Genomic DNA, 14,409 nt, shown 5'->3' on the forward strand with positions numbered 1-14,409 from the left:
GCAACGCAATTTTTTATACTTTCGAAATATAACTTCATCATCAATTTAAAAATAAATTCGCTTAAGGTGGCGAACCGGTAATATAACTGTTTTATAAATTCTAACTTTCAGATTTTTGACAGCAGACTGGATGATAAGAGCTTCTCAACCGAATAATAACAGGCATTTCCCATATTTATTCTGTGTTTAATTTCCTTACGGTTCTTATGGTTCTTTATGGTTGTGAAACTTGGACTCTCACTTTGAGAGAGGAATATAGGTTAAGGGTGTTTGAGAATAAGGTGCTTAGGAAAATATTTAAGGCTAAGAGGGATGAAGTTATAGGAGAATGGAGAAAGTTACACAACACAGAACTGCACGCATTGTATTCTTCACCTGACATAATTAGGAACATTAAATCCAGACGTTTGAGATGGGCAGGACATGTAGCACGTATGGGCGAATCCAGAAATGCATATAGAGTGTTACTTGGGAGGCCTGAGGGAAAAAGACCTTTGGGGAGGCCGAGACGTAGATGGGAAGATAATATTAAAATGGATTTGAGGGAGGTGGGATATGATGGTAGAGACTGGATTGATCTTGCTCAGGATAGGGACCAATGGCGGGCTTATGTGAGGGCGGCAATGAACCTCCGGGTTCCTTAAAAGCCAATAAGTAAGTAAGGTGGCGAACTTACGGAGATTTACCTTATATGATTAAATCATTTCGCAAACTGGAAATTTCCGTGATGGATCCGCCGGTTTGTATCGCTCTCTGTCCATATCGTCGGAGATTCGCAGTTCCATAGAACTGGATTAAAGACACATTTTCGGGTATTAGAGTGTGTCATTTGCTCCATTAGCAACGCACTAACAATATCTTGCACACGACAGACTGGGTGAGTCGTGCTAACAGTGGAATTATATATAGTCTGTTATAGGGGGCGTGAATAACAAATCCACAGCAAAACGCTGTACGTTAGTCAGACACGTGTAACATAAAGTTGTAATACAAAGTAGAGCAGCTGCAGCACGCGAAATAGGTCTGTGTGCCAATTTCTGAAAACCAGGGAGAGCACAACAGAAATTAAGCTAACGTGTAGCCCGCCCGTCTGTGGCAGAGCATTCTGGTTCCACGACTGCAGTGGTACTAATTGAGGGGACGAGATCGCGGGTTGTGGGATTTCCCCGTCGATCATCTCATTACTATGGCAGGACGAATTTCAATAGTATAGAAGATTACTTAAAAAATAGGCGGTTTTCAGTTTAAAAGTCAAACCCTGAGTTGGCTGAATGGTCAAACCTTCGGTCTGTCATGAAGGCGGTGTGGGTTCGAGTCCCGTCCTAGTCCCCATATTAGGCATCTACATCTTTCTCCACTCCATAGCATTCCCCGAACGCCGGTTGGCGACACAAGGAGGAGGCTGGCCTAGGACGAGGAGGGTTACCTGTTCGAAACCTAGTACGCAGCTAATTTTAATGTAGACAGCCGGTGTGGATTGGCAGTGCTCCTAGCTTGAGGGTTAGCGCAATAGATCTTGAAAAGTCGCAGTGCTTGGTCGTAGTGCCTCCTCTCTAAATTCAATTCAATTCTATGTGGACGAACATATATAAATTTATAGATAATAAAATATAAACAAGTACTTTATTGTATGCAGTAACAAATTGTTTCCTAATGATGTCTATTCACAAATCAGCGAGTATTTTACGGTTTGTACACCAATACATCATTTGTGCACCACCAACATTTCTCGCTGTTTTATTACTTATTTTATAGTTTTTCCTTCCTTTAAACAATTAAATAGCATCCTTTGCATCGTTAAAGTTTTGTTATTTCAACATTTAAGTCTGTAAGATGCAAGGACCGCAGCCTTCGTTATGCGTCTGTTGCCATATTTGAACCGAGTGGTTGTCAGTGAAATTCGGGGGGGGGGGAGGTGTTTGAGACGCAGTCCTACCTGTAGAAATAGTTTGTAATGCCTCTGTTAGTTTCGCTTACTTCGTGAGTAGTTTCACTTCCTTCGCTGAGCTACGACATACTGTATATTTTCACAATATCATATCTCGACGCCTGCTGAAGTGCATTACGCAACACGTAATACTACACTTGTGAACTGCGCTTTCAAAGATCTCACCATGACAACTGCAGCAACTGCGGGATCTTGAAGACTTCACGTGCGACGAATATGAAGTGTTGGTTCAAAATAATGTTTACGTCTGCTTTGGAGGCGAGAGATTGTCTTTCACTCAAGGGATATGAATGAGGTGTCAACTGAAATGAATTTCCTTAGTATTCATGACTTTACATTCTAAATTGTAACGCCGTACCCGTGCGCTCCGCTGCACCCGTTAGAAATAAATATAAAGTAATTACATAATTAAAATAGGACATTTGATCCAGTGAACATTCGTGTTTGATAGAAGAATAAATCGTTTAGTATGTTACTTAATTTAAATTGTATTAAAAAAATTAAAATGCGATCATTTTGATCCAGACACATAAACATTATTTTAGGAAATACAGGAAACGAATGTACAGAATAGCCTATGAAGTTTTCTGTTCATAAAAAGCTATTTTAATCTTACCTGTCCTGGATTCACTCACAAGTTATTGTAATAACCAGGGAACGGATTTATATGGACTAAAAATATATGAAATATGTAAATATATATGTAGTTATTTTTACCAAAATATGGAATTAAATATGGATTTTTACCAAAATATGGAATTAAATATGGACTTAAAATTATAAAAAAATGACTATGTACGTTAAATATTGGTACATTTTAATCAAACTAAACAAAAAATATAATGGACGTACCTTATCTTCCAATGTAGTTTCAACAAAACACAATTTTTATTGTCTGTTACCATAACAATAGGTTACAAACATTTCTTTCAAGTGCTGAAAAGTGAATCTTCTTCTATTGTCTCTGAGGATAGATTTATACTGACTAAAAGAGCGTTCGACGTCACAAGAAGTAACTGGTACATAATTCAATTTCACAATGTCTGCTGGGGATAAGTCCAAGTTAATCTTCACTGTTGATTCACCACTCATCACAGCAACAACCTTTTGTAGTTCTTCATATCCAGGGTTTTTTGAAAGTACAGTGTCCACCTTAGCTCTTACTGCATCTGCAACTTTACCTCTACCACGATTCAGTTGTTCCACAGTACTATTTATAATTTCAAAACTTTCAGATAGTGAAAGGTGCCTATTTTGGAGACTTTTGAGCGTTTTTATGATGCATGAAAATGTATGCTGAATGTGAGCTAAGTCATTCTTCACACTTATGTCACAGGTAACTGTTTTCGCAGTATCAATTGAGACTGCATCTTCAGAGTCCAATGCAAGGAGAACATTGTTAATAGAGTCTATATGTTCGGCATAATATTCAACTGCTTCTAGCCATGTACCCCATCTAGTTAAAATTGGCTTTGGTGGCAATGGAATTTCAGGGTACATTTCTTTCAACACGTTAACTCTACTGGGAGCTTTGAGAAATACTTTTTTCACTGATGAAATCAACAAATCTACTTTAGGGAAATTGTCTCTGACCACTTCTGCCACACGATGAAATGCATGCGCCACACAAGTAAAATGAGTCAATTTAGGATATACAACAGATAATGCTTGTCCAGCTTTGACCATATAAGGGGCAGCATCGCTAATAAAGAATAACACATTATCGTACATAATACCCTTTGGCCACAGGATACCCATAGCTTCGTTGAACAGTTTAACTATAGTTTTGTTATTGCACTTTTCTAGAACATCACAATGTAAAAGAATTCGTTCAGAATATTGTTCACTTAACAAACCGACAACTACATTACCAACAAGTCTACCTTCTTTGTCGGGAGTCTCATCAATGGAAACCCAAATTGAACTATCTTTAATTTCATCTCTTATCTTCTGTATTGTCTCATCGTAGATGGATGGAGCATACGTCTTCCTAAGTGTTGACTCATCCGGGATTGTATGTTGAGTATATTTTTCAAGGAATTCCCTGAAGACCTTATTCTTTAGTTTGTAGAGAGGAATATCAGCAGAGATGAGAGAACGGCACAGGTCGATGTTAAACTCAGATCTTACATTCGATGTTGTTGGTTGTGTTAAAAACAATTGTCTCTGCTTGGAATTTAGTTGTTTGTTGGCCTGATGTTTACTAGTTGTAATGTGTTGTTGCACCAGGAACTTTTGTGTAGATGATACTGCACACTGACACAAATTACAAAATAATATTTTATTGTCAGTTGATAAACCATCTTCTTTAAATTCTGAAATGTAACTTGTTAGTTTTGATTTTAAATTGACTGAATGACGTACTTTTGGCATATTTACCGTCTTTATAGTATGATTTACAAAACTGAACCTATGTGTACTGTGACTGGCATTTAACTGTTGAGCTGCACAACTGAAGTCTGTTAAAAATTTTAAATTAAATTAATACAGTTTTGTAACTTACTTTCCCATTGTTGATAGGACTGCTAATTTTCAAATAACTCTGATGTTAAAGGGATTACTGAACATGTGTTTAAATCTCTATTGTTGAAATGTATTTTTAAAAGTTAATGGAATTTTGTTTTGTTTTATTGTTAAACCTAATATAATATGGACTGTTTTATATGAAATATGGAAAATATATGGAAATTAACGAAAATATGTACTAAACTCTAAAATATGGAAAAATATGGAAAATAAAAGTAGGATTTTTCAACCCTACACATTGTGAAACATAAAGATAATGCAAAATATAAATTATATTAACTTTATAAGTAAATATGTATTTACATATAAATCCTTTCCCTGGTAATAACATTATAGCGTTATGTCCATCTAGAGAAACTACACTTTCAAATGGTGAATTAATAATAATTAATTATACAAATCGGTTAATTTAGCTTCCGATATTACTTCATACAAATACAGAAACATTCTCTGTAGGCTATGTTCCATAGCTTTCGATTGTTGTTGTCCAAGGCCCCTTATAGACGAAGTCATTTGTTTTTTATTTCATTACACCGCCTTAGATATCGTTATTTTAATTTTAAATCTCACTTATCTCATTAAATATCAGTCCTATCAAAATTTTGCATAGAATAAAACTTATCGGAAATTATTTTTAAAGAAACGTTTGTTATGTAATATTTTTCATGAAAATTAATAATAAGGGAGATATTTCGATTTATTTAATTCGAGTCCTCTTATAACCCCCTTTTAAATAAAATATTTTGAATGCCATATAGCCTAAATTCTAAGTTACGACGAACTTAATTTATATTCCAATTTTCATATAAATCGGTTCAGCCATTATCGCGTGAAAAGGTAACAAACATCCAGACAGACAGATAGACAGACAGACAGACATACAAACAAAAATGTCAAAAAAGCGATTTTCGGTTTCAGGGTGGTTAATTATATATGTTAGGAGCAATTATTTTTGGAAAATCGAAAATTACCAGAAAAATTTCGGCTACAGATTTATTATTAGTATAGATTTTGGTCCTTCGTGACAGAGACAACACTGCACCACACCTCAGAGTTCAAGAAGTGCAACGTTTCAGAGAAACTAATAGTAATCTGAGAATTTTATTACTGATTCGGGACCAGAATTTCAGCCATGATGATCGACTTCTCGTCAGTAATAAACAGCGGTGTACGCTCTCGCTTCAAGTCCAGGACTGACCCACTATACTGAACAAATTCGTGATCCTATGGAGTCACAGAAAGAGTCTTACTTACGAGACTCGCCCAGCCAGAGAAAGATCTGGTGGCACATGCTGGCCGCAGAGATTACACCAAAACATGCTTCGTAGGCGTAATGCTTACGACGGTATTGGTGGTCACATTTCGAGCAACTCTTCTAGTGACGTCAAAGTCAATTAAAGAAACAAAAAGATTTTCTGCGTCCAGCATGGTAACGGCGCGGGTTCCTAATAATATCTATATCTACTCTGCCCTCTCAACTAACCCTATGAGTTACGAGCATTCAGTTACACACTGTATATTAATTTTTTAACAGTGATTTTCTTTTATCCACCTTTTGTGTATGTAATATAGTGCCAAAAATATTGGATTTACAAATAACATTACAATTTCCTTCAATACAATTGACAATGTCATGATGTGGATGTCACAGGACATGCCGTTTCAATAATACAGACGTGGACAAATTATTAACAAAATTGACGATTTTTATGATAATTCTGTTTACAAAATTTGACTTTTCAATTTAAACTACAGTTGACAATTTTGCATATTTCCATCATTACAGTAGACAGAAATATGCAAAAATGTCAACTGTAGTTTAAATTGAAGAGTCAAGTTTTGTAAAAATATAAAACAAAGATCTTAAGTTTTGCTAATAATTTGGAAATATCCAAAATGTCAACTGTAGTCCAAATTGAAGAATCGGATTTTGTAAAAATATACAATAAAAACCTTCAGTTTTGCTAATAATTTGTAAATATGCAAAAATATCAAATGTAGTCCAAATTGAAGAGTTAAATTTTGAAAAATATACAATACAAATCTTCAATTTGGCTAATTATTTGGAAATACACAAAAATGTCAACTGTAGTCTAAATTGAAGAATCATATTTTGTAAAAATATATAATAAAAATCTTCAATTTTGCTAATAATTTGTCCACGTCTGTACGATCGCGGATTGCGTGCCATTTGCTACGATCGGGTCAGACATGAAATGGGAGTCTCGAAGCTGACACATACTTTATCAAAATTATATCGTGTTTTCTTAGGGATTTAACATTGTCATAAGAAACCTATGTATAAAATGCCTATGTTCTATACTCAGAAAAAAACATACGGTACGCTTCGCAGAAGTTCAGTTCGTTTGTCATACGAATGATGTTACTGTATGCAGGATGTAACTAAAAGGCACGTCAAAACTTTGAGAGAAATATTCCCCGAATCTAGATGATGAAAAAGTTATATGAACATCGGTTCGAAAACACTTTGTTTCCTTGTTAGAGCTCTTTCTCTACAGCCTCGACGGAGAAAGATAAAAAGCTTTCTTGAAGAAAAGCTTGTCTTTTCTATTGGAAAATTGTCCGCTAAGCGATATGATGAAACATATACTTCACGCACAATGGAACTCCAGCTACTTTCATTGTCTGTATTTGTCGGTTTCTCAATCGAAAATTTCGTGACAGCTGAGTAGCTAGATGTGGACCAAATCCACGCACCCCTGATCTAAACCCACTGACTTTTATTTGTGACGACATTTAAAATCTCTTGAGTATGCAACCCAGTAAATATGTAGGCAGTTTTGTGACCGTACAATATCGTAGAAGGCTGCGAGACAATTCGAAATTCTTCGATACATCAGCGTATTCAGATGTCATTTCGACGGCAGATTCTTGAATGTATCCGTCCTAAAGGAGGACGTTTTGAGCATTTATTATAAGACACTTGCAGATTTTCATTCGTTGTGTTATCTTACATTTCGTAATGAATATCTGTTTCTGTGAATGTTCCACATTTCTGGCGTTCAATGCACAATGGATCAAAACGCAAATCTAGCTGGACAAAATTAATAACTTATATTCTACCTAACAGATTTTCATAACATTTTACACAGGAGTTACAGTATATGTTTTTTGTGTACAAACTCCTATTACGTTTGTATGGGAGGAACTACCACTTTATAGGGGTGGTTTTAGAGAAAATTAATAATTTTTCTCCTGTCTAAGAGATTTTCTTGAAAACTTGTACGGAGTTACAAGTAGCTATATACACACACACACAAGTAATTTTACTTTCAATTTTATCAACTTCCCTTCACGTCAATTCGGTAGTTTCCTTTTCATACAATAAATTTAACTGCCTTAGTTCTTGTTGCGAGTGTGCAGAGACAAGAGGTTGAATTTCCCTTCTTTTAGGTCTGCTACTGTTTTCATGGAATAGCTTCCTGGATCTTCCTAAAGATGAGGTGGATGGGGTGGATATAGCTTCTGTTTTTCTAGCGAGAATTTCACCATATATAAGATTTAGAAAATTTTATTTATCTATTTTTTTTAAATCAATCAGAGTAGGCCTACTTAATACGAAATTTTATTTACTTCTATGAACCTGCTTCCACTGAAGGCTGTAGATCCCTTTCTAAGCATTTTTCTGCACCTTCAGAAACTTCCTGTATTCATATTTTTATATTTCCATGTAGTTAGTAAGCGTTTCTTTTTCCAAGATACTCGAGTCCAGTTTTCAAACAGCTGTACCCGCGTGATAACGGATTGCGCACCGATCTATAAAATGTAAAATAACTAAGTTGCAAGACTGTGCAAATAATTTCATAGTTGTCGTAAACCAAAGATCGTGCGCTACATTTTAGCACAATTTAGATCGTGACGCAGTGTGACGCAGTATGTTGAAAATCTCGTCAAAGACATTAAATATGAAATAATTGTTAGGTTTCTTATTAATGTAATGTTATAAACTTATTGAGTATCTATTGTGAATAATTACTGAAACTGTTTAAAATATAACTTTGCAAACGTTCAGCTACATGCTGTGTCTATATCAAAATACCACAATGAACACTCAGGTAATACAAATACAACCACAGACATCCAGCCTCTAAAGGACTCTGTGAGAAGGTGTAAACAAGCGTACGGAGATGCCTCAGATTGGGCTGTGCTGTGTTATTAACATTGCACCGAGATGCGTTACTAGTGCAGGTAATTGAGGAACAGTTACTTGTGAATATTCATGCTTTTTTGATGGTGAAGGAAAATACTTTTGTCCAGCCAGGTTCGTAATTTGGCCCACTGTGCACTGTTCTGGTATGAGGTGCAGTAGTTATGTCATTCAACATAAAAACAAAACCAGCTTGTGCGTCAGACAATATAAACAGAGTTGTATAAAAAGAGTTCTAACAGAGAATTAAAGCGTTTCCGGACCTGTATTCACATAATATACAGCACGTATTTTCATGACCTAAATGACAGAAATGGTTCTGCAAAGTGTTGACGCAACTTTTAGCTACACCCTGTATAGTTTATTTTATTTAACTACGGGGTGTCTACACCGAAATGCCCTATTTTTATCTTGCTACCAATACCAAAGAAATAAAGATAAGGGAATTTCGTTCACAAAATTAAGTCGTATGAGAGATTAAGTTTGTAACAAAAAAACACAAACTTCCATGTGAGCCCCCTTTGGTGGCACGATCAATATCTAGTCTGTATTCAGGTATCCACCAACATGCACGGAGAGATGGTACCAATGGCTTCCACAATCCGGGTACGAAGGTCCCCAAGATCCAGCACTTAAGCGGTGTATACCCTGTCCTTCATTAGCACCAAAAAAATCCAGGGGCCTGATGTCAGGAGAACGTGGAGTCCAATTCAGGGGTTCATCTCGTCCTATCCAACCCTCTGGGAATAATGAACAGTGGGGTGGAGCACCATCTTGTTGACACTACAACCTGGGGAGAGGCTTATAGCTACAGCATGTCCGTGTCCGGATGGTGCAAGTCATTGGTACCATCCCTAGATATCCTTCGTGTCAACGCAGGGGCTAACATGGCAGTGTGTTTTTTGTTACGATCTTAATACCTCATACGACTTATATTTGTGAATAAAAATTCTTTATCTTCATTTCTTTGGTACTGAGAGAAAAATAGAAATAGGGCATTTCGGTGTAGACACCCTGTATTATTCAAATACATACACAAAAAGGAGATTATACAGGGACATCATTTTATTTTTACTAACATTTCTAATATTAACCTGGCTATACCTTTGGATCAACGATTAAGAACCGGAAACGCCATTTGCTACCTCCTTCCACGACTGGAATTCGATGATACTGGCGTAATATACAAATAAATCACTTTACTAGGTATAGGAGGGAAGAAAATTAGTTCATCAATTTACGTAAACTAGGAAATATCGCGATTTTGAGTTTGATAATTTTCATTAGGTGTTTGTTTAATCAAAATACAGTACAGTATTAACAATGAGTGTTTTTACTCACGAACTGAGCTGTCCATGCGGACGTATTAATTATGCAGTATATATTATAATGTCTACATTACATTAGCGTACAATATACAGAATGAAGTTAAATTGAAAAATAATCTTAATATGGATATTTAAACACATTTTTGAAAATGGTGGCCGTTCATTTCGATACTGGCTTCAGTTCTAATGTACATATTATCGCACTATAGACTATTGTACCTAATTCCAATTACCAGTTTCGTCCTTCGTACTAGTAACTCATGTTGAAATAATTCTATATCTACTCTATAAAAGAGGCCTTACGTACTGTAAATTCAATCTTCACTTCTGCCCGATCCGAAAAGATAAAATTACTCAGACATGCTATCTACTGTCCAAGTGGTTATGTCGTAGGGTCGTAGAAAAGGGGGAACTCACGTGACAGTTAATTACTTAACGAGGCCCTTTTATTTAAGTTATTTTAAACAATTGTATGGGTATAATATTACGTAGACGTTCAATTCCTAACAGAAATTAATGTTCTCAGAAAAGAGCTAAGACAGCCCAGCCACTAGCATTTACAGAATAGAAGCAGGTGGGGGAACCGGATGCGACGTAGACAAATGGAAAATGATGCAATATTGAAAGCTCTTTCGTCACTGGAAAACGCGAACATATTTTTGGAACGTACTGTTTACTATGACTGTATATGCGGTCTTGGATCTGTGTGGACGATTGAACTTCATTACTAGAAGGGGTGGGAGTGAAGTACATTCAAAAACTCAGGTACAATAAAAATTGAAGTAAAAATAAAATGATGTCCCTGTACAATATGCACCAAACTTTAATTCACTCACCCACAGTGACGCAGACGAAGAGCTCGAGGTCCTCGCCGCCCAGCTGCGCCACGCTGAGGCACACGTAAGCGGAGAAGAGGCTGGCCACGTGGCACATGAGGGTCTTGCCGTGCAGGTTCTGCAGGCTGGGCAGGCAGGCGTACACGAGGAAGGTGGCCAGCAGGAACACGCTGGACGTGATGAGGCCCAGCGAGCACAGCACGAAGCGGATGGTGCTCTCCTCCACCGCCGCGTCCTCCGGGAAGCACACGAAGGCGTACATACCGTCCATGTCGTAGTCGGGGAAGTACACCCTCTCCAGACAGTACTTGTCCGTGGGGAAGTGAGGGTCGTCGTGCTTTGGAATGTACAGCCTGCCGTCGGCCTGCAGGTACGACAGGTCGTCGTCCGAAGACTCGGGCACCAGGATGTACTTGTCGCACTGCAGGTTTGACAACACCGCGAACGACTTGACGCTGGTCTTGATGGGGCGTAAGCCGTCCGCCGTGGACACGATTGTGTGGAACTGGGGGTTAAAATCGAAGTCGGAAATCTTGCACGTCTTGGATTCTATCATGCCGAAGCCGTCCCTGCAGCATTTCTGGACGCAGGGACGCTGTCTACACACCAGAGACGCACTCTGACACGCCTTGACCACAAACACACCACTACTGTTGACGACGCCGTCGATGCAAAACGTATTATTTGAGAGGTACCATGTTTCACTGCCCGTCTTCACGAAAATGTCACCGTTTTCATGAAATCCTACATCGCCAGCCTGCACAACAATGTCCACCACTGCTTCGTTTGCACGACATTCAGACAAGCCGAACTTCATGTCCACCAGAAAAATTTTATCGCCAAGAAGCATGTCTAACAGCTTTTCATTCGCGTCGTTTGTCTCTCTACAGATGTGATATTTCGGATCGTAACTGCCGTTCACACAACATTTCTTCACTTCTATTACAGCTGGAGGTATAAGAAAGCTCTCATTGTCGTTCTGTAATTCATCCCGACAGACGAACCCAACAATTGAAGTAGTTACGTCTTCATCGTCACTGCTGACAACCTTATCTAAACAATAAGAAGTCTCCGGAAGTGCGCCGGACTGATTGACGTGTATCAAGGAGGCGTTGCACGATTCTCGAAGGCCGAGGCTGGCTTGTAGACTAGCGCCGTGGGCCCTCAGCGGCACGGAAGACTCGTCGCAGACCAACTCGCCCAGCACGGGGTTGAGCTTCAAGACCTGATCAGCGTCGCAGCACTTGCTGACGTTCGAGGCGGCGCCGGGAGAGATCATCAAGAGCGCCAGCAGCCACATGCTGCCCGCATCGCATCCCAGCGCGGACTGGCACTGCCGGCACTAATCCAGCGCCGCCTCGTGCACTTATCGATCAACGACGCATTGCTTGACGGCGTAGTACTCGCGTTCGTTACCCGGAACGAGATCTCTACTGAGAATGTAGTGACGGAAATGATCTCTGCTGACCAGCTCAGAATTCGAATTAAGAGCAGTTACGAGTGAAATTTAATTTTTATTTTAAAATGCGTAAAAATAGTACAATCAGTGCTCTTTCGAGACATACTACAGTTTATACCTTAAGGGTATATGTACGTGAACGACCACAAATATTATCAGAAAATGCAGGCTCTAAATTTCTAAAACTTTATAAAGGAAATGAACTCACAAAGGGACAAAAATTACAAGGTACCACAACAAGACTTATTAGAACTTTAATATCTGATATAAGTATAGAAAAGTTACTAATAATAGATTTTAGAATTCACTTTTTACTTTGAGTTAAATTTTCCAAAATTTGAAAATTTTCACACATATTATTTCATAACTCCACAACCATTAGAGATGGAACTATGAAATTTTGTACACTGATTTAACATGCATTTATACAAACGATGGACTACAATAATGCCAATTTCTTTCAAAATAGAAAAATTAGGTCACAAAACATTATGTAAATTTTAATATATCTTATATATAGGACAAAAAAAAATTAATCGTATTAAAACTAACAACTCTACATGTCTGAGAGTAGTCTACTTTTCAGAAATAAGTGTTTATTACATGCAGGAAAAATATTAAAGATGTCAGAGAGACTATAACAATGTTATGGTTACCAAATGATGTAACTGCAGAACTTTTTTTGTTTTTTTTTTTTTTTTCGTACTTTGATAAAACTGGTTTGAAAAATATTATTAGTAACCTTTTTTTACAATTTTATCAGATATTTAAGTTCTAATAAGTCTTGTTGTGGTACCTTGTAACTTTTGTTCAATTGTGAGTTCATTTTCTTATAAAATTTTAGAAATTTAGAGATTGCATTTTCTAATAATAATTGTGGTCGTTCACGTGCATATACCCTTAACGCTATTTTTAAGTCCTTAAGAGCCGTATTTATAGACATTCTTAGCGCGGGCTTCCGGTGGATGATCAGCGAACTAACGTTTTTCGTATTCATAAACCAGTGTTAGCGATATGATATCATATGAATGCCGTACAAGTAACCAGTCGATAGCCGGGGCTAGTTTAGCACGCTCGTAGCACGAGCTAGTGAAATGTCTATGAATAGCACCCTATCTGTCTGAGGTGCAGCACTTAAATGCAAAGCACCCGGCCCCATTCTTGTAGTTCTCGCTTACTATTTTTTCAGTTTGTTTTCATGTACTAAAAGCTCCTTGCGGTGTAATTTTTGTTAGATTTTAATGGAACATTCAGGAAATGTTACCCGAAGTGTAAAGATTTGAAATTTGTTCGGTTTTTATACTACTTTGAAATTTGGAAGAACTTTTTAATTTTTAAAATATCACCAAGTTTTTTCAGCTTATATAGGCTATGAAACGCATAAATTAAGAAACAATTTATCTGGAGATTTAAATCAGATAATAAAATCCAGACTAATTTCTGTTTGTATATGCATGAGGGAATATATTTAAAATTTTATTTAAAAAAATTGAATTGTGTCGCAAAGAGCTTATAACTATACATGAAAATAAAAAAAAATCATGACTATAAAACAAATTTATTTGTGCGAGATCGTGCATATTTGCTTGGTTTCCGCACAAAACCAATCCGCGGAAAGTCTAAAATACCACATTCAGTATTCCCAACCTAACACACACAACAATTTCCCTCTTCTTACCGCTTAAGTGACATATTGATTTTACTGTTTTAGGCTTTTAACATATTATTTTTAGAGACGTTCAATATAGTAATAATTATAAATTGGAAACTTACAACTGCAATTTCATCTAAATTGCATTGTTAATTATTGTTTTTAAATATTTGCAAAAATTACGTAAACTCTACAACTCCACTAAAGTTACTACATTCGTGATGCAAGTGACATTAAGGAAGCCGTGAAAAAATCAACAAGATTCCAGACTCATCATAGACTGGGGGAAAAAAATACAAACGTATATCACGCCCTGCTGGAGTATAGTAAACACAGAAAATATTTTAAAGCAACAATGTTGAAGATAGATATTTTTGTTTTGCAAATTTGCCGTCATTGAACAGAAACCAAGAGGGAGATTTCATTGCAACTAATTAGAAATTCCTCTTTCAGGTATGTAATAAACGATCTTCGCACAAAATAATGTACGGTA

The 14,409-nt window shown here is 37.1% G+C and overlaps 1 protein-coding gene across 2 annotated transcripts in view; it reads right to left on the minus strand.

Moving 5' to 3' along the window:
• LOC138704419 (G-protein coupled receptor Mth2-like) overlaps positions 1 to 12,586 on the minus strand; it is a 105,544-nt gene extending 92,958 nt beyond the window's left edge. For both annotated transcript variants that reach the window (XM_069832275.1, XM_069832276.1), the window contains exon 1: positions 10,807 to 12,586. In XM_069832275.1, coding sequence (XP_069688376.1) covers positions 10,807 to 12,106 — 1,300 coding nt within the window. In that variant the 5' untranslated portion in view covers positions 12,107 to 12,586. The remainder of the gene's footprint in view (positions 1 to 10,806) is intronic.
• Between the last annotated feature and the right edge of the window lie 1,823 nt (positions 12,587 to 14,409).

The sequence above is a fragment of the Periplaneta americana genome, chromosome 8 (genome assembly GCF_040183065.1).
Source record: "Periplaneta americana isolate PAMFEO1 chromosome 8, P.americana_PAMFEO1_priV1, whole genome shotgun sequence".
Taxonomy (NCBI): domain Eukaryota; kingdom Metazoa; phylum Arthropoda; class Insecta; order Blattodea; family Blattidae; genus Periplaneta; species Periplaneta americana.